Source organism: Anser cygnoides, chromosome 3 (assembly GCF_040182565.1).
Source record: "Anser cygnoides isolate HZ-2024a breed goose chromosome 3, Taihu_goose_T2T_genome, whole genome shotgun sequence".
NCBI lineage: Eukaryota > Metazoa > Chordata > Aves > Anseriformes > Anatidae > Anser > Anser cygnoides.
The window spans coordinates 54,261,225-54,284,266 of NC_089875.1; the positions used below are offsets into that span (position 1 = coordinate 54,261,225).

The window sequence follows — 23,042 nt, forward strand, 5'->3', positions numbered from 1 at the left end:
TCATCATAATGTACAAGTGTTTATTTTTCTCCCTGTCCTGAGATGTTATATAAGGTGGATACTATACATAGATTCAATACTCTACAAAATATGTACTACAGACAGCTATGAGACTTTAGGCTAAGCAAGTTCAGGTAACATAATCTCCTTTTTGTTGTTTTGGACTACAGCAGCAGTTATAACTGCCACATTGGTAGTCCTGAGTATTCCTAAGAATTAAACTTTTATTCACCTACAGAACTTTTCTACAGCAGATGACTATGATATATATGTATATTTTTTTCCTCCATGGCCTCAGTTGATATGTTTCTTAGAGAACAATTAGCCTTTTTGGTTAGTTTACAGAAGAAGCATCACTTCCGTGCACTGCTGTCATCAACGTACAAGTTTCTCCTGAATTATCCCTAAAGCAAAAACGATTCTTCAATTTCAACTGGTAGCAGGCTGAGAAAGTAAACAAACAAGTAATCTAGAAATGTAGCTTGCAACCCTTGGAAAATGCTTCAGTGAGGTTACACTACCTTCCCCAGGATATCCAGCTTGAATTGCCTCTTAATTTCACTATAGGGACCAGCAACCTGCAAAGCTCATTCTTGGCTGAAGAAGAGGCTGAGAAGTTACAGATTGACAGTGGGGTTACAGAAATGGAATTTGTCCCTCCTCTTTCACAGAATAATATTTTTTATGTAATCTTGTATATGAACAACTGGTAGCAGTATGAACAGGGAAGATAACATGGCCTCAGTGGAAGATTAAACATAAAAAAGAAGAACACTAAGAGGGAAGAAAAAAGAGGGATGAAATACTTGAGATGGCTGACATGCTGGCCTTCTGAGATAAAGTGAACAGAGATATAGCTGCCTAGTAATAAAAATACTGGTTGCCATACATTAAAGTTTTTGTTTTGTCATATATATATGACAACCATGGTCTGCATCATGATCAAATCAAATCATCATCAGGATTACAAACATAGTATCTTCCCAGTATAAAATTCACCTCTATTTTTCCCCTTTGGGATTCCAGTGAAACCACTCAGACTTCCACAGAATATTGTTGAATGCTGTCACTCTATGGGAACCACCACAAGGAAATGGTGGAAACCAGAGAGACACCAGTCTCCATACCCCAAATAAGTCCCACGAGGACTGGTTATAACAAACTGTGGAATGCTTGCACAGGGATCCTAGTGCAAAAAAAGTCAAGTATCTAGTTTACTGATAGCAATGTTTAGCCTTGCCCAGCACTTCACCATCTCAGAAACACAACTCATTAGTTACACTTGTGTGTTATGAATTATTAACCCTGTGTAAATTGCATATAGAATATTAATAAGCAGTTCTGCACAGCCATGTAGAAAATCAGTTGGGGAGCCAGAAGACACTCTGAGAACATTCTTGGGTCTCAGCCCCACAGTCAGCTTAAAAGATCAAAATGCCAGTTTATGCACTCCATAAATTAAAGTTCCCCAAAGCATTCTGGCATTCCTCTTCCCACACATTTATTTCTCCTTTCGTGAAAGAACTCGGGAGAGCATATAACTCATCTCCAATGAGGCACCGAAAAGGTATTTCTGCTAATAAATAACCAACATGAACACAACAGAACAGTCTTCACCAGCAAAGTGCTTCTAAATAAAACTACACTGGGCAGCTGAAGGATGAAGCGCCCACATATTTCCTTCTACTGCACTGAGCCATAATCTGTGAAGTAGGCATATAGCATAGCAGTGAAGTGGACCAGGATATAGAAAGTATAATAAATGTTCTTTGGGGTAAGATTAATTGTAATGCCAAAAGCTGGTTGACATAATATATATATTTCTTTTCCTGTTCCAATGTTGACTATTTTGTTCTAGCACTGCATAAAAGCTTTGGGCGGTATAAAACAACTGATTTTAACTTCACATGTATAGTTCATGCATCTTTGCGTGCAATGTAATTCTCAAACAAGCTGCAAGATAAAACCAAGTTAGAAAAGTTGCTAAAAAACAGTCTTTTTCAAGCATGTGCAAAATTTGCATGGCCTAATAGGTGTCAGTTTTGCCTCCTGGAACAGTCAATTCAAACAAACAAAAACCACAAACCCCAAAGAAAAATCAATTGCAATAGCTCGTTCAGGTTACATCTCTTGGTGCCTTACCTTTCTTGTGAATGTCAAACAGCTCCCAGTAGACTCGATGTCAAAGCCAGCAGAAGGCTCTATAAGTGACACAGTAAGCACCACTTGCCTTGATATTCGAACACTTTTTTGCCTCATGCCCTGGGTATGAGCAGCCCAAGGACACACTACTTTGTTTCTCCCAATGCCATTGTGCACCTTACAAGTGTTTTGTATTTTACCTGCTGTTCATTTAGCTTCCTTTGTATCTCCTCAGAGTCGCAAGTTTCATAGACAATTGGTTTGGACAGCTCTGACTCAATATGGGCAAGCCAAGATCTCAGGCTACTCATGTTCTTATCCAGCTGCTGCACTGCAACCAGGGTTTCTTTCAACTTCTTTACCCTGTAAAGAAAAAGAAACAGGAACATAGATACACTCTGAAGAAGAATTTCTACAGTATGTGGTTCAGGGGGATTTCAGAAGAAACTTAACATAGATGGCAACTTCTGTTCTGAAGTCTTCCTTTATTGAGTAACAGAGGTGTATTATCTCTACAAATAATCCAGCATTCATAGGTTCTGGTTAAGAAAAATTAAGAGTTTGCTAATTCCAGACAACATTTTCAAAGGTTCTATACCGTTATCTGTTGAGACAAATGTTTGTTAGAAATACAAATATGTATATATATTTAAATAAACTCACACACACCAAAACCCAAAATAATGTAGCTAATTTAGTTGCAAACTTGACTAAAAGAAGACAAAAGATTTTAGACTACAAATAATTGGTCCAGTTAACCAGTACTGTTGGTGTAGTGCTCTGAGTGAACAGATCGTTTTCACCCTGATGATTTTGAAACATTGAACTATTGTTACAGTGACAGTTGTGCCTGAGTAAACAGATTTTAGTGAGAGAACTCAAACTGGGAACTTAGTGAAAATTCCTGAATCCCAAGGGCTGCTTTAAGATGTTCTTGGTCTTAATGGACTACTTCAGATTTAAATGATGAAATCGGAATGTATTTTCATAGTGATATCTAAGTAGTATTTTTCTGGAGGCCCTGACCCTGCAAAAGTACTGGTCAGGAAAAATTATACAGTGCTTTTGATTTAAATGTGCATTAAGATTAATGAGTGAGAAAAATTTCACTAAACCTTCAACCTGTGCTGATATTTTTCACTTCAGCCTGTTTCATCTGTAAAAGTCTTTCTCAGTAATTCCTTCCTTCTTACCCCCATGTTACCTAACATACATTAGAGGATTCTGAAATTGTTTCTAAGTTTTCTCTCTCTTTTTTTAAAAATTCTTTTATTTGTTTGTTTGTTTGTTATGCAGTGCCACAAACATTTTTGAGTAACATTCCCTCCTATGCTTCCATTGTTCTTCCACTTAAGTGTTTCAATATCAGAAAGCTTTAAGAGATGAGTGCACCTTGGAACATACTGACTAAATTGGACTGAAAAAGACAAGACTACTGAATTCATCAAAGAAAAAAAATGCCACCTGACTATCCCATAATTCAAACAGAGCAATTCATATTTTGTCCATAATTCTAAATTGAAATTTATCAAGCATTTCCACATTTAATGCTGTACATGAAGCTGACTACTGAGGGTTTGCTATGGGTGTCCATTCCTTACCAAAGAGAAATACTGAGATCTTAATATCAACTTTGAAAACCGCAAGACTATTACTCCCCGCCCCCCCCCCCCCATTTTTAGACCTCTCTTAGGTCACAGATAATCAAATGTGGATATTTAGCACCAAACAGACTCAAGAACAGTACAAATCTGGCATCTTTCATGCCAGAGTCTCATGACCAACATCTGTAGAGTTGTTATCAGAAAAAAAAAAAATAAAAATCTTGGTACTTTGAAAAAATCTAAGTAATCTGAAAATCTAGCTATGAAGTAATTGAAGACAACACCATTGTGCTGGAAGACAGCCCAATTCCCAGTCAATCAGGTCATCCCAAAACACAGCAATGTATTCAGCCTTGGAGAGACACCATGAGCAACCAATCTTTGGGGTACCATCCCCTCTTCACTTTTGTGTTATACATGTGTTTTGTGGGTTTTGGATCGATTGAAGCTTGCTTGTAGGATAGGCAAGAAAGTTGGTTATCACTCATTCTGACCTCACATACAGTTTTTCAGTCTAACTGGGGTGAAATCCAGCTCATTTTCTGCTTATACTCTCAAGGCTGAATGCTGTTGATCTTTTGCAGGTGTGCTGGAATGAGAAAGGGAGCAATGAGTCACATCAGGCCTCAGCATACAAGCAACGCTGCTCTATCATTTGCAAGCCCAAGCTGTGAACCAGGCTTTTCATATTGGCAGTTTTATAGTACCCTATTATCTTTGCTAGATTTAATTTAAATTTTGCCTGACACATCTGATAATCAGAAAGTACCCTCTTTGTCTCAGTCAGACTGCATGGGACTACTTCTCTGCCAGGCTCCAAAAAAAAATAAAATATATATATATATAAAAACCAAATAGCACTATCTTCACTCACCTGACCTAAGTTACTTAAGAGACAAAAAGAAAAAAATAAAAGTGATGTATGAAAAGAATTCTCAAACCAAAGCCAAAAACTACTTCTAAACCTGCCCTCCCTCCAAAGGCTGTTGCAATTCTTAAGTATACCTGCACCTAAATTCCAAAAGTAAATAAATAAAAAGAAATATATATATATCTTTCAAGAAAAAGACAGCTCCTTCCCTCCCCCACTACCTTTATTGTTCATACTGTTCATTTTTTGTACAGAGTATAACATAACAGGTTCCTTGCCCATGGTACAGATCGAAGCAAATAAACATGTGCTTCTTGGAATATGCTGGGCTTCCTTTTTTTTTTTTTTTGACTGAACAGTACTATGCTGTGACTGCAGCTGTTCTGAAAATTTACTCTAACATCCAGCATGTCTAACAGTTTCTCTTCTGAATTTTAGCAAGCAAGATGCATGTGTTCTTAATCTCACTGAACACTGTGCCTGTGTACAAATAATTACATAATGTGTATGCAAGAAAAAATTGTCTTCCCCTTGAAAATGTAACAGCTCAAAATCATATATTTCTATGTTAATGGCAGGGCCTGAAAGACTGAAAATGAAACTAAAAGCTCTACTTAGAGACAAAGGTCAAATTAGAAACCATCCAAATATGTGGTATTCCTAGCCAACTGTAATTTTTGATCTTTTGAGATTTCATTTACAAGATTATGTTTAAACAATTATTCTGATAAGCATCTCATGCTTTTGTTGCAGCACTATGCATGTTACTTGAAGAGATTTGAGATAACTTCCCTGCTTGATAATGAATACACCACATTCGAGCTCATGCCATGTTTGTTTCAAAGGTTGTTTTATATATCTATATATCTACATCAGTATTGCTACGTTTTACAAATATTTAAGACTTTCAGAAAGGAAAACACTTCAGAATCAAACCGTTTCTGTGGTCTAGTGAAGAAAACTCATTTCTAAATTTGAATGTTCAATTACTGTACCTCAGATTCCCCAAGAAAGTAACTTTCAAATGTTTATCTTACATTAAGAAAGGGCAATGGCAGAACAATTTGGAGCTGAAATTAAACCCAAATGCCTTTAATTCTAACAGTCCTAAACTAGACAGCCTGAGATTCCACTTAAACATAAACAGGAACAGCCTTGTAAATACTTAACAATGCATCATATAGAACTCATAGCTACTGCATTAGTCATTTAGACAGCTGGATACTAATGTTAAACTTAAAATGAACATGAAAACAGACAGTAAGACTATGTTAGCTAAACCTGTATAAAGCCAGTAGAAAACAGAAAAGTGAAAAAAAAAGTACTCATAACTGAAGTTTCAAGAAGCATTTAATTCTATGAAATAGTTAAAAAAGTCACTATTAAAATAAATCTTAAAATTAGTTTATGATTAAAAAGGATGTAAGGTCCATATTACAGTACAAATGTGCACAATGGCAGTATTACTGTCAGTTATAGTTGTTCTTCAGATCACAGCTTCCCCTTTCAAGGAATGAATTTATAGAACTATGAACATAACACACAAAACTTCTAGGGATTATGTTGTGAACAGGGAAAAAGAGAAATTGAATCATAAATGCAAGAAAATGTAGGCTGAATTACATGTAGTTACAGGATATGTACTGGACAGATCAACTCCAGTAATGTCTGACATTGTCTTTACAGCCTCTTTCCGTCTCTGCTTTTTGCTTGTAGCCATGCCCCTTTGATGACACAGTGAGCAGACAAATATAAAGTCTGCTTTCTCTCACGTGTATACACTTGTATTTAAAAACAGCAGTAAAAGCAGTCAACAGTCTCTTTCAGACAGCAAAGACATTTTAGGAGTTGCAAGTCTGCATTAGTTACAAAAAGTTAATCTGGGATCCAAAAGCACTAGCTGTAAAACAAAGTATACCATTATTACTATCAACTACTTTTAAATAGAGCAGAAAGCAGGCATTTCTAGCTAAGGCAGTGATTTCTATATATCAATATTTTTATCTGTTTCTCAGCAAGCCAAGACTTCAGAAAGAACTGTATCAATCAAAAGGAAACAAAAATAGCTGCCTGCCTTGTGATATCACAATTACAGTCTGGGAGATCTGAATCCACACTGCCGTCCTCCGCCATCCTCATAGCTTGCAAGTCCTCCGCCACCACCATGAAATTTTCCAGCATTAAAAAGAAAAACTTCCACTCCAATAGCTTGCAAACACTGTGCTTAGTATGGGGGAAGGAAAGGGGACAAACTCCTTTTCACTGGTGAGTACTGTACAGAAAATGTTGCACGCCAAACAAATGTTAGCAGACGTTGCTTGATAACATGAGACTGAATGGTGACAAGTGGTCATGTTTCTAAATAAAACTTGCATTCATTAACATGTGCCAGGCTTGATCTCCAGGAATGTGGATCATGAGTGCAAGGGGAAGGGAGGAAAAAAAGAGACCATACAATATTACTTTCCTTGCAAAGCCTGAGCAGTACCAGCAAAAGCACTGCTAACTGGCTGTGAACATAAGTAACATTTTGTGCAGCAGGCTGACCTATCAAATAAATTCATCTGAAAGGATAAAAATCTTCTAGAAGGACAGAAACATACATTTTTGATGATGAGACACAACTACCTTTCTGTAGCTGTCTTTTCTTCAGTTACGGATCTCCTCAAAATGGAGAGGCAAATAAAAATTTAGGTAACAAAACAGAACGCGACAAAGAAAGACTTTTACAATACCACCCAGCACAAAAACAAGTAAAGATACAGATTGGACTCATATTATCATACTATATTACTAAAGATTTTTTAGAGCACCTTCTGTTAGTTCACATCTGTATGGAAAAAAAAAATAAAAAAAAATATGAAAAAAACACCAAGAAAAATACTCCAAGCAAAGGCTGACTGTGGCTCTACAGAATAGTGTGCAGGCTATAATATTTCATTAATGATATCAAGGATTATGATCAAAGGATATTCAGAATATGAAAAGGTGTGTTTTATTATTGACACTAGAAAAATTAATCTACATTTACTAGCTAAGTGCAGACAAAACTTATGTTATATGACATATTCCGAACTCAAAAATATCAATATAGGAACATACTTCAATATATAATGATGTATTTGAAAGAGCCTCTGCAGTCTTCTAAATATCTCCTTGGGGAATGCAAAAATTTTTGTTCAATTAGTTAACCAGGTTTTAACTCCTATCAGCCTAAGCTACAGCTGAACTAGCAAAATCTCCATAACTTAGCATCAAACTTCTCCACTATTTACTTCCCAACTTCAGAAATGCAACATTCAAACTTTCCATAGTTTTTTTTTTTTTTTTTTTTTTTCACTTCAGTAAGGTCTGGAAATGGAGAGGGTTGTACAACTGCATACGATAGTGCTGTGCATGCTAGTTAGAATGAAACAGAGTAGAACAGTTCCAGCTGGAAGAGACCTAAAACAATTATTGAGTCCAACTGTCAGTATACTTTGTGGCTGACTCAAGGTCAAAATCAACCACCTCTCTAGGAAGCCTGTTCTACCCTCTGGGTAAAGATTTTTTTAATGTCTAGTCTGAACCTCCCTGGTGCAGCTTTGAACCATAGCCACACGTCCTGTCTCTAGATACCAGGTAAAAAAGATGAGCACCTCCCTCTCCACTTACACTCATCAGCAAGCTGTAGAGAGCAATGAGGTCACCCCTCAGCCTCCTTTTCTAAAAGTTTGACTAACCCAGTGTACTCAGCTGCTCTTCAAAGGGCGTGACTTTCAGCCTTTTAACCAGCTTTGTTGCCCTCCTCTGGATGCTTTCAAGGACCTTAACATCCTTTTTAAGTTAGGGAGCCCAGAACTACATACAATGTTCCAAGTGAGGCTGCACCAATGCTAAATGAATTGGGAGAATCACCTCTTTTGACCATATCGCTGTGCTGTGTTTAATGCACCCCAAAATGTATTTTGCCTTCTTGGCTGCCAGGGCACACTGCCGGCTCATTTTGAGCCTCCTGTCAACCAGCACACCCAGATCCCTTTCTGTTAAGCTGTTCCCCAGCCACTCATTTTCCAAACTGTACTTAGTCCAGAATTAAGAAGTAAATTAGTTAAGAAGGCTAAACTGAAGGCTTAGTTGAAATGTTCAGGGAATAAAAGTAAGTAAATACTTCACATACATTAGTCCAGTGCTAGGACTTGACACCCTGCTTCATGATAACAGAATGAAAAAGTTTAAGTGGATAAGTTTACAGAAGTTTAAGTCTGTATATCCCCTTCCTCTCCACAACCCAATAATAACACCAAATCCTGAACCCTTCCCTGTGTCTATATAGGACATTAATCTCTAATACTGAATAGACAGCACAGATGTTTTAAAGACCTGTTTTACAGTTTCTGAATGTCATTGCTTTTCACTCAAAACTTCCTGAAGGTATGATTTGAACATAACATTTGAAAATTTGTCTGAGGAAGTGTTTGAGAAGACACAAAAAATATACAACATATATCATGATCAACAACTGGTGATGTATCACATCCTCTAAAACAAGCAGGCTCCTCAACCGTAATGCACCACTTCCTGACTTGATTGTTCTGAAACTATACAGCTTTCATTACTTTAAAATGAACTGCTGTAAAAGTAGCTGGAGCCACCAGAATGCTTCTGCTTACATAAAATTTACTGCTCTCATGCTTAAAGATTTCAGAGCAGGAATGCAGTAAAAGCATAATAAAAAAAAAAAAAAAAAGGTTAAAAAAAACCCATAAACCAAAGCAAACCCTTTTGCTGCAAACAAGACTGAAATACTCTTCAATTCATATATCCTTAAATCCCAGAAGTGTAAAATACAGAGTATACGTTTTATGAACTGCGTATACAAAACCATGCCAAAATTATTGTCTGTAACAGGAAGAAGGTTGTATAATGACTCCGAGCAGAAAATATTGAAACAAATAAGCCAATTTTGTTCATATATCAAACAACAACCCTGTATTTCTTTAAGGTATGAAAATTGCTTTTACGTTGTTCACCTTGATAAAAAAGAATATTTAAGTCCAATGTGTATATATCTACCTTCCGTTACTTTTCTCCATCAGTCAAAAACAAATTGAGCAGACTTAGTTTTAGAACTGCTCTTCTGGAAATTCAAGCCAAAACAATAACTGCACTGTTTGCATTGCTCTGCCAACATTTTTATTTTTATTTTTAATTACATTTCTACCCAGATTTAAGCACTCATCTGAAGTAAGATTGCATTGAAGAAAGCTCAAATAAATCTGGCTGCAACCAACCTTGTGTCATTCTAGCAGATAAAGTTTCAAATTGTCTCTTTTTTACTTGAAGAAATAATGTCAGAAGAAATAATGCAAAGGAAAACAGGAAAGTAAATTTCACAGAAATGTGTTGATTGCTGAGAATAAACTCATTCACATTTAATAATGAAAAGGCAAGCAAATAAAAAGATTTTAATTTGATTTTTAATTTATGATTCTTAATTTAAAACAAAACAACTGTTTTACCTGGCTGCAATAAGATCCAGAAGATGTTGCCATCTGTCATTGATCTTGCCAAGTTTGTACTCAATCTCTGATGCTTTACTCTCGTGGCTGGCTTTAGCAAGTCGCTCTCCCATTTGCTGGAGCTGGATTTTGTTCTCCTGAGCTACAGCAATTTCCTCTTGATAATCCTGGACAGAAAAGAACAATCAGAATATAAATACTGAATGCATTCTGCCCTACACTACTGAAGGAACCATACAGGAATACAAGTGAATGTTAACGTGTTTTTGTTCTTCTGGTGATTGGTACAGTAGAGAGACAATCTCTTAAATATTAGGGTATAACCACGAACAACCTTATCAGAAGAATGGAAAAAAAAACCACCAACCAACCAACCAACAAAACCCTTCTACAAATACATTGCAGTAAATTCTGACTGGACATTTAGTAAAGCACTCAGTTGCCTTAGACTTTATATTCTCTTAATTTTCTGGTATCCTGGATAGTCCCACCTTAAAAAAGACAGGAAAAATCTGCGAAGTGAGAGAATAAAAATACGCACTGGAATTTATAAACAGGTAAAATCTCTATTTCAGCTAATTCATTATCTTCTTTGCAACACAAACCAAGCAAGAGTTAAAAAAACAGTTTGTAATTGCACTATACCTTTTTAAGTTTCTCAATCATTTCTTCTATGAGGATGTCACCATTTTGAGAAACTTTACTTTCCATTTGTGTCAGCCACTCACAGAGCTCCTTGTTCTTCTCGCTGAAGACAGCCCACTCATTCAGTCTCTCACTAACTTGCTGTCGACGTAAGGAGACCTTAAAACATTTAAACAGAATAAATAAATAAATAAATAGAAGTACGTTAATTTAAGAGATAGCTGAAGCACTTTGTGCCTCTGTGTGAACTCCTCTGGCCCTGCAGATGAACTCCAGCCACTTACTTCTATTACAACAAACTGCAGTTGTACTGCAAATACTTTGCATGATTCTTTGTAAGCTGAGAGAGAAGTGTTACTCTCAGAATTCTTGCTAGTTACATCCAATTGCATAGAGGGATGCATCCAAGTACTATGCTTAGTGTCATGTCAATATATTGTTTCATAATGTCTCTAAGGTTTCATTAGAAGAAGGAAATTTTCTTAAAATTTTTGTTCACTTATAAAATGCAATAAGGTATATTAATGGTTTATTTTTAGTCTAAGAGATTAATTAAAAGGAAGATATAAATGCTTGACCAAGACAAAAAAAAATTATATATATATATGTAGCATAGACCAAACTACAAGACTTCATGATTTGTGCATGAGCACACAGCTAAATCAAAGAGACACTACATTTTTCTTCTTCTTTTTTTTTTTTTTTTATTTCTAAAATAGCACATGCAATTTTCTACTCGAGTCCCAGTACACTCATTCCACAGATGACTATTTCTCCTGAATCGCTGACACCTTCAGAGATTCCAAAGGACTTGAATATGTCCTGACAAGGAAGAATAGGCATAAAACAAACAAACAAATGCTGTAATTTGTAATTAATACTGGAAGAAGAAAAGTGTTGCTAAGTTTAAGAAATGAGTAATAGTCCATCCTTGACAGGAAAAGGATGGAAAATGAAATCAAAATAGTAGCAGAGGGTGAGCAGCAGTTGTTTCTGTAGTTTCAGACACTTGAACCACTACTTATTTCCTTCTCATTGTACTCTGAATTGCTTCTGACTTTATATCAGCATTTCAGCTGAGAATATGAAGACTTCATCTGCTCTTTCATAAGCAAAAGTGATTGTTGTGTTCTTTGACTACCATGTTAGGTTTAACAGTAGCATACAGCATGATCTTAACATTTCCCTTTTGTGGTTTTAAATTTGATGACAGCTTTCCGGAAATAAGCAATGGTTGAACACAATGTTGCACTGGGTTACATCCTGAAGCACTTAGTATGTACAAAACTTCTTTACTTGGCTACCTCCTTTCCCATAAATACATGTACAGTAACTAGACCATAGTTTAGACGTACCCATGTTGGCTCATTCAAATGCAACTAACTTTAAAGAAGTTCTGCACTGTTAAATGTAAAGCACTTTTTCTATTTTGAGGGTGGTTTTGAGGCCTTCATAGGAAACTGATGTGATGTAACTATTGCCACAATATCCCTGGTATGCACTGCGACATCTACGAAACCACAGAAATAACATTATCCTAATCTGAAAAGCTGGGTGAGGGAGAATCCACTATTTGCATCTCTAAATGCAAAAAGGATGCAGGAAATAACACTAATAGCATGATCACAGAATCACAGAATGGCCGAGGTTGGAAGGAACCTCTGAAGATCATCTGATCCAACCCCTCTGTTGAGCAGGATCACCCAGCGCACATTGTGCAGGATGGCATCCAGGCAGGTTTTGAATATCTCCAGAGAATGAGACTCCACAACCTCTCTGGACAACCTGTTCCAGTGCTCTGTCACCCTCTCAGGTTATGTACCTGAAAAATCAAGCAATACTCTTCATCTCATTGTGCAGCCAAGTAAGTCACCCTCAGAATAAGGGAAATGCAGACACTAACATCTGAAGAAGGAGAAGCCGTCAGCAGAACTGAAGGTATAAAAGTAATGCTGAGCTGAGAGAGGACATCATTTCTGTGCACAGCTACTCCACAAAAGCATGGCAAACTGTATTAATTCTGTTTTCCCCATGCCACAGTCCCACAACACACAGTATGACTTTTTGTTGTTTTAAATATGACCTCATAGGCATGGCAAAGTTCAAGAAATATAAAAATATAAGCAGTAACTAAAGGAAACATTTCAATGGATATTATCCCTGATCCAGCAAGAGTTCAAATTTGAACATTACCTGTGCCTATATGCATCTTTTCCAAAATATGCCACTTGCATTCAATTTTTCCTCCAATACCTTTTTAGTTGCATACTCATATCAGAGCTCAATACTATACTTGCCTGATAGCACAGCTCCTCCCACTGTCTGTGCAGAAGCTCTATTCGCTCACTGAGAACTGAAATATCATCTGCACTGATATATGTAGACAGGGACTCCTTCAGCAGAGAGAGGTGTGCAAGGTCATCTGTCCATCCTTCAACAGCATTCTCTAACTCCTTAAAAGAAGTGCACAAGGAAAAAAGACCAGTTTGCTAACAAACAGAAAAAAATGAATGTGGTGATGATGAACATAGATGAACATTCTTATCTCACTGAATTAATGTCATATCTGAGCAGACCCACCATTTGGACTACTTCAGCCCTATCTAAAAGAAAAAGAATACACCAACCCCATATGTTCCCCTATTTTCAACCCCAGTAGAGTACGATACATCAGCTTTGTAACAAGTAGCCACTAAGTAAAATAGCACTCAAATGTCTCAAATTCAAAGGGTTTGGGGAGTTTCAAGTATTGATTTGGACTTCTCTGTAGTGAAAATACTTTCAAATTGTACCACATTTCTCTACTGCAAGAAATATAGCATAAAATATTATCTAAGATCCTCAACCTCAAATAAGAAGCACTAAAATGAGTCTTTAAATACCATGAGCTTAAATCTGAAGCAAGAATTTGTATTATATAAATATACCATTACTTGTTGTTTCTACAGTACTTTTCAGACCCTATTCTAATCTCACTTTGATCAGTTCTATGTATACCCTGCAGGTTTTACATCATAATGAGATCACTCAGGTATTATACAGTTCAAATGTTACATGGATAGATTTTTAGCTTGTCACAGTGATGTGGGGTGGGTTTGCACAGTCAGTGATGTAAAACCTAAAGAGATTACTGCATAAAAGCATGCAAAGATGAGACAACAGTTAGCAGAGACCAAGTGCTTTACCTTGCAACGAATCTGCTCTGCGTGCAACTCATCATGGTGTTCTGGCAAAGGCTGAGAAAGCTTTTTTTTGAATGATCTTAGTTTCTCCAGGGAGTCTCCTATGCCCTTTTCAGATTTTTCCCAGTCCTGAAGGCAAAATGTTTGATAGACTTCAGTTCAGATCTAGATTATACTTCTCATACTTACGTTGGTTCATTTGACTGACTAACCACTACACATTTTCATAACAATAGCAAGCACTGAATTTCCCCTTTAAATAATACTCAGAGTCGTAAAGCTTGGGTCATATGCACAGTCATATCTTTTTTGTTGTTGTTGTTTTAGTTTTGATGTAGGTCTTTGCTAGCAGTAATATACTGGTCAAAGCCTCCTGTTATTATAGCATTGTCTATTTACAACTCCACCCTTTCAGAAAAGCCTTTAACTCCCCAAATTATTTTCAATTTCCTTTTCTGAATGGCTAATGCATCAAGCCAAATTATTTTCCATTTCCTTTCTTGAATGGCTGATGCATCAAGCTCCAGAAAAAAATAAATAAATGTTGGGGTTACTGCAAATTCAGGTCAGATCAAAGTATCTGAAGTACCTCCTCCAAATTATGGTCCTAGCAGCTACATCTAGCTTTAGTGCTTGTATACTTTCCAAAATTTTAAATGTCTCCAATATAATAAAACCCACCAACAGTCATGTGACAGCATAGCTTTGCCTATCTCACCTATTTGTTAAAGCCTATTGAAAAGGTAATCACACAGAAAAATCTGTAATAAGCCAGTCAACCCTTAAGAATGCTGGTTGTATTATACTAAGAAATACAGGAACTTATTTTAAATTGTCTATTTGAAGATATTCTCCTTCTGTCACTGCCTTAGTATTTCTCTCCTTCCATTTTTTTTCAGTCTATATCAGTATTTCATGATCGTCTTCAGGATGGAGAATTATAAATAACAGGTCTTGCAAAAAAACCTTTTCTTTAGTGTCTTTTTTCTTCTCTCGTTAATAAGTAATATGGCCTTACATGATGTTCTTAATGCAAGATATACTCTTACACTTCTCATTTTGTCAGAAGACTACTGAAAAGTCATGTATGTAGGACCAAGGTAGCAACATGTAATGAAATTTGGATATCTATGGGATGATTTATGCAATTTGTGTGGTAATTTACGTACTTCCTCACTTTCACGCATCAAGTTCTATATTTTTTGGCCAAAAAAAACACAGAACTTTTAGTTTCCCTAGATATAAGCTTTCATGACTAAAATTTCCTGATGTAATTCCCCAACTAGAAGCAGAGGTAGGAGGAACAAGGCTTGAAAGAGGAAGAAAAATTTACTTATCTGAACTTTTCCAAAATAATATTTAATTTTCTTGCATTGCTTTGCTCCTTGCTATTTACAAAGAAAACTAAAGTGTCTATAATTGTGGAATTCTATCAAGCCGCTGAAACTATTCTAAAAGCACTTGACCTATTCTCTTAATATACACAAGTCCAATTTTCATTATCCTGCATGGAAAGAGCAAAAGGGAAAAACAAACAGACCGAATTTAAATCCTGGACTACCATCTTCAGTACTTAAAATGATGTTAGCAGGCATTCTGGATGCTGCCTACATTTAAAAAAAAAAAAAAAAGTTCAATGCTCCCTCTTAGTGTATTACCTAAGTTAACAAATACTCGAGACTCTTGAAGGAAGCACCAGCTATCAAATGGCTAAGGAAATCTCAGCATTGGCACATAGAAGGAATAACACAGATAAAATTTTCAATACAGTATGTATAAAAACCAACCAGCATTGTGCAAAATAAAATACATTTTTGCTCTATGTTGACAATAGGATTGTTAGGAATATCTTTTATTAGCAGTGATGTGGAAATATCGATTAAAAGATATCAAGGAATATGTAAGCCTGTTCCAAAGTATTACCTCTTCTAGTTTAAATATTTGAAAATCAGAGGTAGTGAAATGAAATGGTAATGCAGTATACATTCAATTCCTGTATTTGTACTCATCCCTTGAGAACACTTGTCTTATCAGGGTTCAGAGTGAGAAACTGTGAACATGCTGAAAGGTACAGAAGAAATTATACACTTACTTTCAGTATTAAAGCAAGCTGTTTCTTCTGTTCTTCCAGTTGGGTGCTAGCTATCTTCCAGCCCTCCTGAATTTCTGTAAGCTCTGTCTGCAGGGCTGCCTCAGCTCCACTGTCAGCAGAAAGCAGCAATTGCTTGCCAGCTTCCACAGCAAGGATGTAACTCCCTTGCTGCCTTAGAACAACTTTCTCTTTAAGCTGCAGATATAAATGGATTTCTGTCAACTTTGTCTTTTTAGTTATAATTAGCAGTTCACTATAATTCATCCTGAAAACCATATTTTACTAATTCACTTCTATTTGGTTGCATACTTAAGCATGAGCTACAGCTCAAATACTTTGATACTTTTTTTTTTTTGATCATTTACTGCGGCAGACCATTAGAAAATTTCTCCAAGGAGATAAAGACATGGAAGACTTCTCTCTCTCCTCATTCGTATCAGCAGTTCAATTGATCTTGAGGAGAAACAGTTCCTCAAGAGCACATTATGCTTATAAGCATTATTATAAGTATTATAATACAGTATCGTCTGGCTAAAAAAGACACCAAACTGCTAAATAGATACTGCTAACCTGACATGAAAATCACATCAACCGTTCAAGGTACCCATTTTTGTTAGCTAGAATACATTCCTCAAATGGGAGATTACTGTTTTTTGTTTCAAGACAGCTTCAATATGAGGTTAGTTACAAAACAAATAAAAAAAAAAAACTAACAAAGCTTGAGAAAGAGCTTGTTAAGTTCATCACTGCATGTTCTTTACTTCCTTTCCATCAAAGTGTTGCTTTTGAGCCTACGTCAGTTTCAAAGAATAACTGATATCTAATACTGCTTTCTACCAGGCACATAGTATAACTCTAAAGTACTTCTAAGAATATTTTGATGATGATAAAAAGTTGTATTATTTCTTCTTTCTACAACACACTGGACATACCTGCACTTCATCCAGTAATGCTCTGACTTGCTGCAGTGGGATAGGAGCATTTCCCAGCTCACTCACTGGCTGACAGGACATTTCCACCAGCCACTTGCGCAGTTTCTCTGCCATCTCCCTGTAGCGCTGCCACTGGTGGATCTGGCTGTCAATGATCCCCCTCCTCTGCTGTGCCCGACGAATTACTCCTTGCCATTGATTACTTAGAAGTGTCAGCTTCTGATTAAACTCATCCCTATTGTAAATTAATAAATAAATAAAAAGCCATGGTAGCTTTCATACTTTGGTCTATTTCTTTAATGAAATAAATTGGGGGGAAAGGAAATGTGTTTTTTGGGTGCTGATTATTAAACACTAGAAGAAAACTACTGAAGTCTAATGACAGTTTACTGAGGATGAGAACTCCACACATCATATACATGGAGAATCAAAGGGCTCCAATTACCCTTTTTTTTTTTTTTCCTAAAAAAATAAACTCTTCTCCCCCCTCAAACATACAAACAAACCCACAGTTTTTGCTAGCTTGGATTATCCAAATTCATAGTAAATCATGGAAATTTCATGATTTGCCCTCAAATTTACTAGTGAGCTAGCTCAAAGCAGGTGTAAGATGTACAAAGAATTAATAAAATTCTCACATCCTAGTAAACAGTTCTTCTTATATTAGGACCATGATATCCTTAGCAAAATCAATGCATAAGTGTGAAGCCACCGGTGTTCCACTGATTCCTATTCATTTGATCAGAAGCATTTAAAATAAAATCTCTGAGACAGGAATGAATTCCTATTCCATCATATTTATGCTGCAGGTTATTTTGGCACAAATCAAGAGTAGTTCACTGTAAATCAGTCACTGCAGGCTCCTTTGGTGAAAGAGATATTTTGAAGGTACATCAGAATAGACATATATGTGATGTGTTTGATAATGCAAGACAAATATCTGTCAGAGAAGTAGCCTCAAGGCTGCTGCATTCCCAAATGCAGCACATCTACCCCATAGCATCCTAATGAACACTGTATTATTTAAGAGCTGGCTGATTAATAGCTTAAGCATATAGATGGTAACTTCTGTCTTGGAAAAACATTATCTGAATACTAACATCTTGTGCAACATTCTCTGTTCAGAAGTCTCCCACTAGTTTAAGTATTATTTCACATAACCAGCAGCAAGAACAACACAAGAATGGCTACCTGTCATCCACTTGTCCTTGTTCTATGAGGTGCTGCCCGTCAGAGATAATTGAATGCAAAATCTGCTGGCGACTGAACATCTCTGCCTGGAATAGCTGTTGTTCAGGAGACAAGGATGTTAAAGAAAGGTTTTACATTTTAATTCTGTCTGTATGAAATATCTGTATTCTGTGGTAAAAAAGATTTTTCATTGACTACTTAAAATCTTTTTCTGAGAGGATAGGTGAAATAAAACCTTATCAAGCATGAAGAACTCTGCTTAGAGAGGATGTACTCAAACCCTACCCCAAGCCAGAAATATTCTTGTCAACATCCACTTGTTCTGTGCATACATATTAACTTTGTATATAAGAGGGATATTCTGTTATGTGAGACCACTTGCCATTCCAATTTCTTCTCACGTGTAGATCACTGTCAACACAGAAATAGGAATTCAAAGAAGCAGGAAAGGAGGACAGGTATTGAAATTCACAATACCAGCACATTGAAAAAAAACAAACAAACAAACCACAAAACACAACAGTAAGTGCATTGGCAAGCAACTGCCTCTTCCCCCACCAGCACTTTCTCAAATGCTTGTCTCAGTGCATTGGCACTTTGCAGGAGTCACAAGGAATGTACCAGGTCTGCAGATAGATATCTGGAGAATTGCACAAGAATGACTGCAAGTTTGTCATGAAAGAGTTATCTGATGTGGTTGACAGTGTTAGCTCATGATATTTGGAAAAAGCACCACATCCACATCAAAGGTTTGTAAATAACAGTGGGAAATTATTTCTAAATAAGGCCACTGAGGTAGCTGGGGTGCTGTTCAAATAAACATCAACAAAGTTAAGAGTCAGCACTGGAAAGCTGATAACAGAACTGGATACATCCCAATATCCATTCTGGGAATGTATGTGGAAAAGGAATATTTTCTCATTATGTGCAAGGAAATAAAGCAAAACAATCTGGAAAATCATCTCAAGGAATTTAGATTTGAACCTTCTCTTTCAGCTGGCAGGAGTGGAAAGCAATTTCTTCATAAAAAGACACAGTTTACAACATTTTATTAGGGTGAAATGTAGTATTTGGATAATTGGCTATTAATTCTCTAAATTCTGAAAGATGACTTTATAGTTGAAAGAAAAAAAACCTTCTACTGAATAGCACTTATCTGAACTAACTGCTTCAGACAGTTGAAGCAGATCAAGTTTTCAGGAGAGAATTAGGCTGAGGTCTTGAGACATGCAATTGCAAGCAAAAAGATCCGTGTTAACCCCTTTCAAAAAATATAACTGTGAGTGGACAATACAACAGTAGGAAATTATCTATTTAGACAGTGATGATTTGTGGACATGTAAATCTCAAAGAGCTGAGATATCTCAAATTACAAAGATACCCTGTCCAGTTAATGCTGGCAGCACTGAGAGGAAATGAAATGGATGAGATTTGCAAAAGCAAATGCAGTTAAACGTTAAAGCAAATATCCGCTAAAGCAAGCGAAAAGGATTGTGAATTACTTTCTGCTTAAAAACGTTCACCCGAACATTATGCTGATATAAGACACAAGGGGTGGAAGGACACAACTCCCCTGTGATCTTTCCTGAGTACTGGGGTAGGTCAGATGAAAAAGTTGTGGGAACTGAAACTGCTGTGGCCACATGGGAGCTTTGGTATGAAAATTGACTTGTCTTAATTGATCTTTACTAGGATTCTTGGCAGTAACAATATGGGTGGAGAAAAAATGTGCATCACTTGACCTCACCATAGAATCAGAAAAGCATCCTCTAGTAGAAACTCTGAATCAGTTTTTCCCTGCAGCAAAAGCTGGACTAGTTCTTGATTTGTTATAAATAGGTCTACAAACAAACGATTCCAGCACAGAGCAAAGATCAAATCAGTTTGTTCTCCAAGGAAATGTTACCAAAAGGAACACAAATGGAGGCTGCATGATGAATTATATAACTCAGTCTTTGACAGAAAATTCTTGCTCTTCAGATACAATGTATGTTGGCAATTTAATGGTAAATTAACAAAACCAAAATAAAATTAAAGAACTGAAATCTCCAGTTAGGACTAAAGACAAAGGGTCAAAGTGCATGAGGACAGTTTGGTCTTATGGGAAGACCAATAAAACTTTGATTCCCTTGGTAGAAACTAATCTGAAGTAGAATAAGTATAGGGGACAAGCAGTTAGAGGCATCCCAATATATTATACACAAAATGCAAACAGATAAGCAAGCCCTCCACAAAACTGGATATCACTGACTATTTGCATGCTGTTGTTTCTAAGTTAAGATATCCATAAAGAGTGCAAGCAAATGTAATTCAATTCATCATAGAACCATAGAATAGCTCAGGTTAAAAGAGACCTTAAAGATTACCCAGTTCCATCCCTCCTGCCATGGGCAGGGAGACCACGCACTAGATAATTCAAGACATACTATTATATTACTCCCCAAAAGAATGTGAGTTCCACCTTTGTATAAATAATATGTGTTGTAGTTATGTATATATATACATGATGACTTGCCTCATGTGCCCTCTGTTGCTCTAAAAGGCTCTGGTAGTTTCCTGAAATCTCTGCTGCCAGCTTCTGCTCAGTCTGAACCAATAAATCCATCCAGGTTTCACACTTCTCCAAAAAGGTCTGCTTCTGCAGCAGGAAAGACTGCAGCTTACTGAAAGAGAAGAGAAGAGAAGAGAAGAGAAGAGAAGAGAAGAGAAGAGAAGAGAAGAGAAGAGAAGAGAAGAGAAGAGAAGAGAAGAGAAGAGAGAGGAGAGGAGAGAAGAGAGGAGAGGAGAGGAGAGAAGAGGAGAGGAAGAGAGAGGAGAAGAGGGAGAGAGAGGGAGAGGGAGAGAAGGGAGAAGAGAGAGGGAGAAGAGAAGAGAAGAGGGAAGGGAGAGGGAGAGGGAGAGGGAGAAGAGGGAGAGGGAGAAGAGAAGAGAGGGAGAGGGAGAGAGAAGAGAAGAGAGGAGAGAGAGAAGGAGAAGAGGAGAGGAGAGGAGAGGAAGGAGAGGAGAGGAGAGGAGAGGAGAGAGAAGAGGAGAGAGAGAGAGAGAGGAGAGGAGAGAGAGGAGAGAGAGGAGAAGAGAAGAGAAGAGAAGAGAGGAGAGGAGAGAGAAGAGAGAGAGAGGAGAGGAGAGGAGAGGAGAAGAGAAGAGAGGAGAGGAGAGAAGAGAAGAGAAGAGAAGAGAAGAGAAGAGAAGAGAAGAGAAGAGAAGAGAAGAGAAGAGAAGAGAAGAGAAGAGAAGAGAAGAGAAGAGAAGAGAAGAGAAGAGAAGAGAAGAGAAGAGAAGAAGAAGAGAAGAGAAGAGAAGAGAAGAGAAGAGAAGAGAAGAGAAGAGAAGAGAAAGACGGATTCAGGTAAGGTCTCCTGCTCTCTCACATAGTATTGACTCCTGCAGTAAGTTTTCCAACAGAAATCTAAATCAGATAGTATTGATTTTCCCATGCAGCTGCATCATTTAATCTATCTAGACAACACTAAAAAGAACCCATCTTCCTTATTTCAAATTCTAATTTATGGCAAAACCACCGTCTCAACTCATTGGCTTCTATCTTTATTCATGAGTATACTAAGGGAAAGGAGCTTTGGTTAATGAAATATCTGAAATATTTTTTATATTCTGCAAAAGGTATACTTTCTAGCTATTGTGATATAAGAAAACTATACAATAATCTTTAGCTATCCCCACCTGAATCTTTCTGTAGTCTGAGATGAGATGAGAGACCAGTGTCTGTTCAGGTTCTGCATCCTTTTGATTTCTTTATCATTCAGAGGAAGTCTGTAACCCAGCTCATTAAGACGGTCCAAATCTGGGGCCATGCTACTGAACTTCAACATCTGACTCTGCAAAAAACAATACAGGTGATAAGCAAAAAGTTCAGTAATTACACTAGTATAGACTAAGCTAGCACTCAGTTAAATTTGGAACAGCCTTGGTTGCCACCAAGTGGCAAACAATCCCTATGCCAAGGAAAGATTTGATTTCCAGTTTTCAGCCTCTTTGGTCTCAGTCTAGAAGAATACTTAAACAGAAACAGAGAAGTAAACTCAAATTGCACTTAAATATATTGCTGAACTAGAGATTTACCTCTAAGAGCTGCAAAAATAGGCTAGTGCTTGAAGCAACATGTCTATATTGCCAAGAAAGTGAGCTTTTTTTCCTTGTTTGTTAAACTGAATGTTAGGCTAGTATACCACATTGAACTTACTCAATTTTTATATTATTACTATTATTTTTCTTTTGCAGTACAGAAATGTCCAAATCATTAAATTAGGAAAATGTGCTATGCTTGTTAGCATGCACAGTGGAAAAACATGTATAGTTAATCCTGAAAGTAATTGAATATTAAAATGACAAAACCAGCCTAGGTGGCAGAGACCATCAACTTCCTGTCAGGGCCTCCAAAAGAAGAAGAAAGATAAAATGAATAAATAAATAAATATAAAGGCAACACAAAAATAAAGAGAAAAAGAGTTTAAATGTATATTATAGGGTACACAGTATGAATGTTTCAGTACACTTCAGTATATCAATATATCCAAAATGTGTAGATGATTTGGTCCTTAAACTAAATATCAGTGTGGCAGGAACTGCATACATTCAAAAAAAGTTGAGAGAAAAGAAGGTAAAGGAAAATTGCTAAAATTTCCACTCTTATTTTGATTTGATATTCATTTTAATCCAAATCCTTTGTTTTTCCTTTTATTCTTTACTCAGGAGCAGAATAACATGGACAATCAATCACTACCTGACTACCATCAAACTTCTAATTTCTCAGTCTTACGCTTCCCATGAGTGACAGTTCTTTAATATGTATAGAGTAGTATTTGTGCATACCCTGTACAAATTAATCAGGCCAATGTAAAAAAATGAACACTTTGTGCATTTA

General features: G+C 36.7%; 1 protein-coding gene across 18 annotated transcripts in view; it reads right to left on the reverse strand.

The window, feature by feature from the left end:
* The window catches only part of SYNE1 (spectrin repeat containing nuclear envelope protein 1), a 311,711-nt gene that overhangs the window by 40,484 nt on the left and 248,185 nt on the right, over positions 1 to 23,042 (reverse strand). For 16 of the 18 annotated variants that reach the window (XM_013178233.3, XM_048076956.2, XM_048076961.2 and 13 more), the window contains 10 exons: positions 21,842 to 21,996; positions 20,676 to 20,823; positions 18,161 to 18,255; positions 16,970 to 17,204; positions 16,038 to 16,232; positions 13,949 to 14,074; positions 13,061 to 13,216; positions 10,764 to 10,922; positions 10,119 to 10,285; positions 2,343 to 2,505 (listed from right to left, as the gene is read on the reverse strand). In XM_013178233.3, the coding sequence (XP_013033687.3) occupies positions 2,343 to 2,505; positions 10,119 to 10,285; positions 10,764 to 10,922; positions 13,061 to 13,216; positions 13,949 to 14,074; positions 16,038 to 16,232; positions 16,970 to 17,204; positions 18,161 to 18,255; positions 20,676 to 20,823; positions 21,842 to 21,996 (1,599 nt within the window). Of the gene's footprint in view, positions 1 to 2,142; positions 2,202 to 2,342; positions 2,506 to 6,691; positions 6,903 to 10,118; positions 10,286 to 10,763; positions 10,923 to 13,060; positions 13,217 to 13,948; positions 14,075 to 16,037; positions 16,233 to 16,969; positions 17,205 to 18,160; positions 18,256 to 20,675; positions 20,824 to 21,841; positions 21,997 to 23,042 lie in introns of those variants that run through there. The other 2 variants (XM_066994199.1, XM_066994200.1) reach the window with 2 other exon arrangements.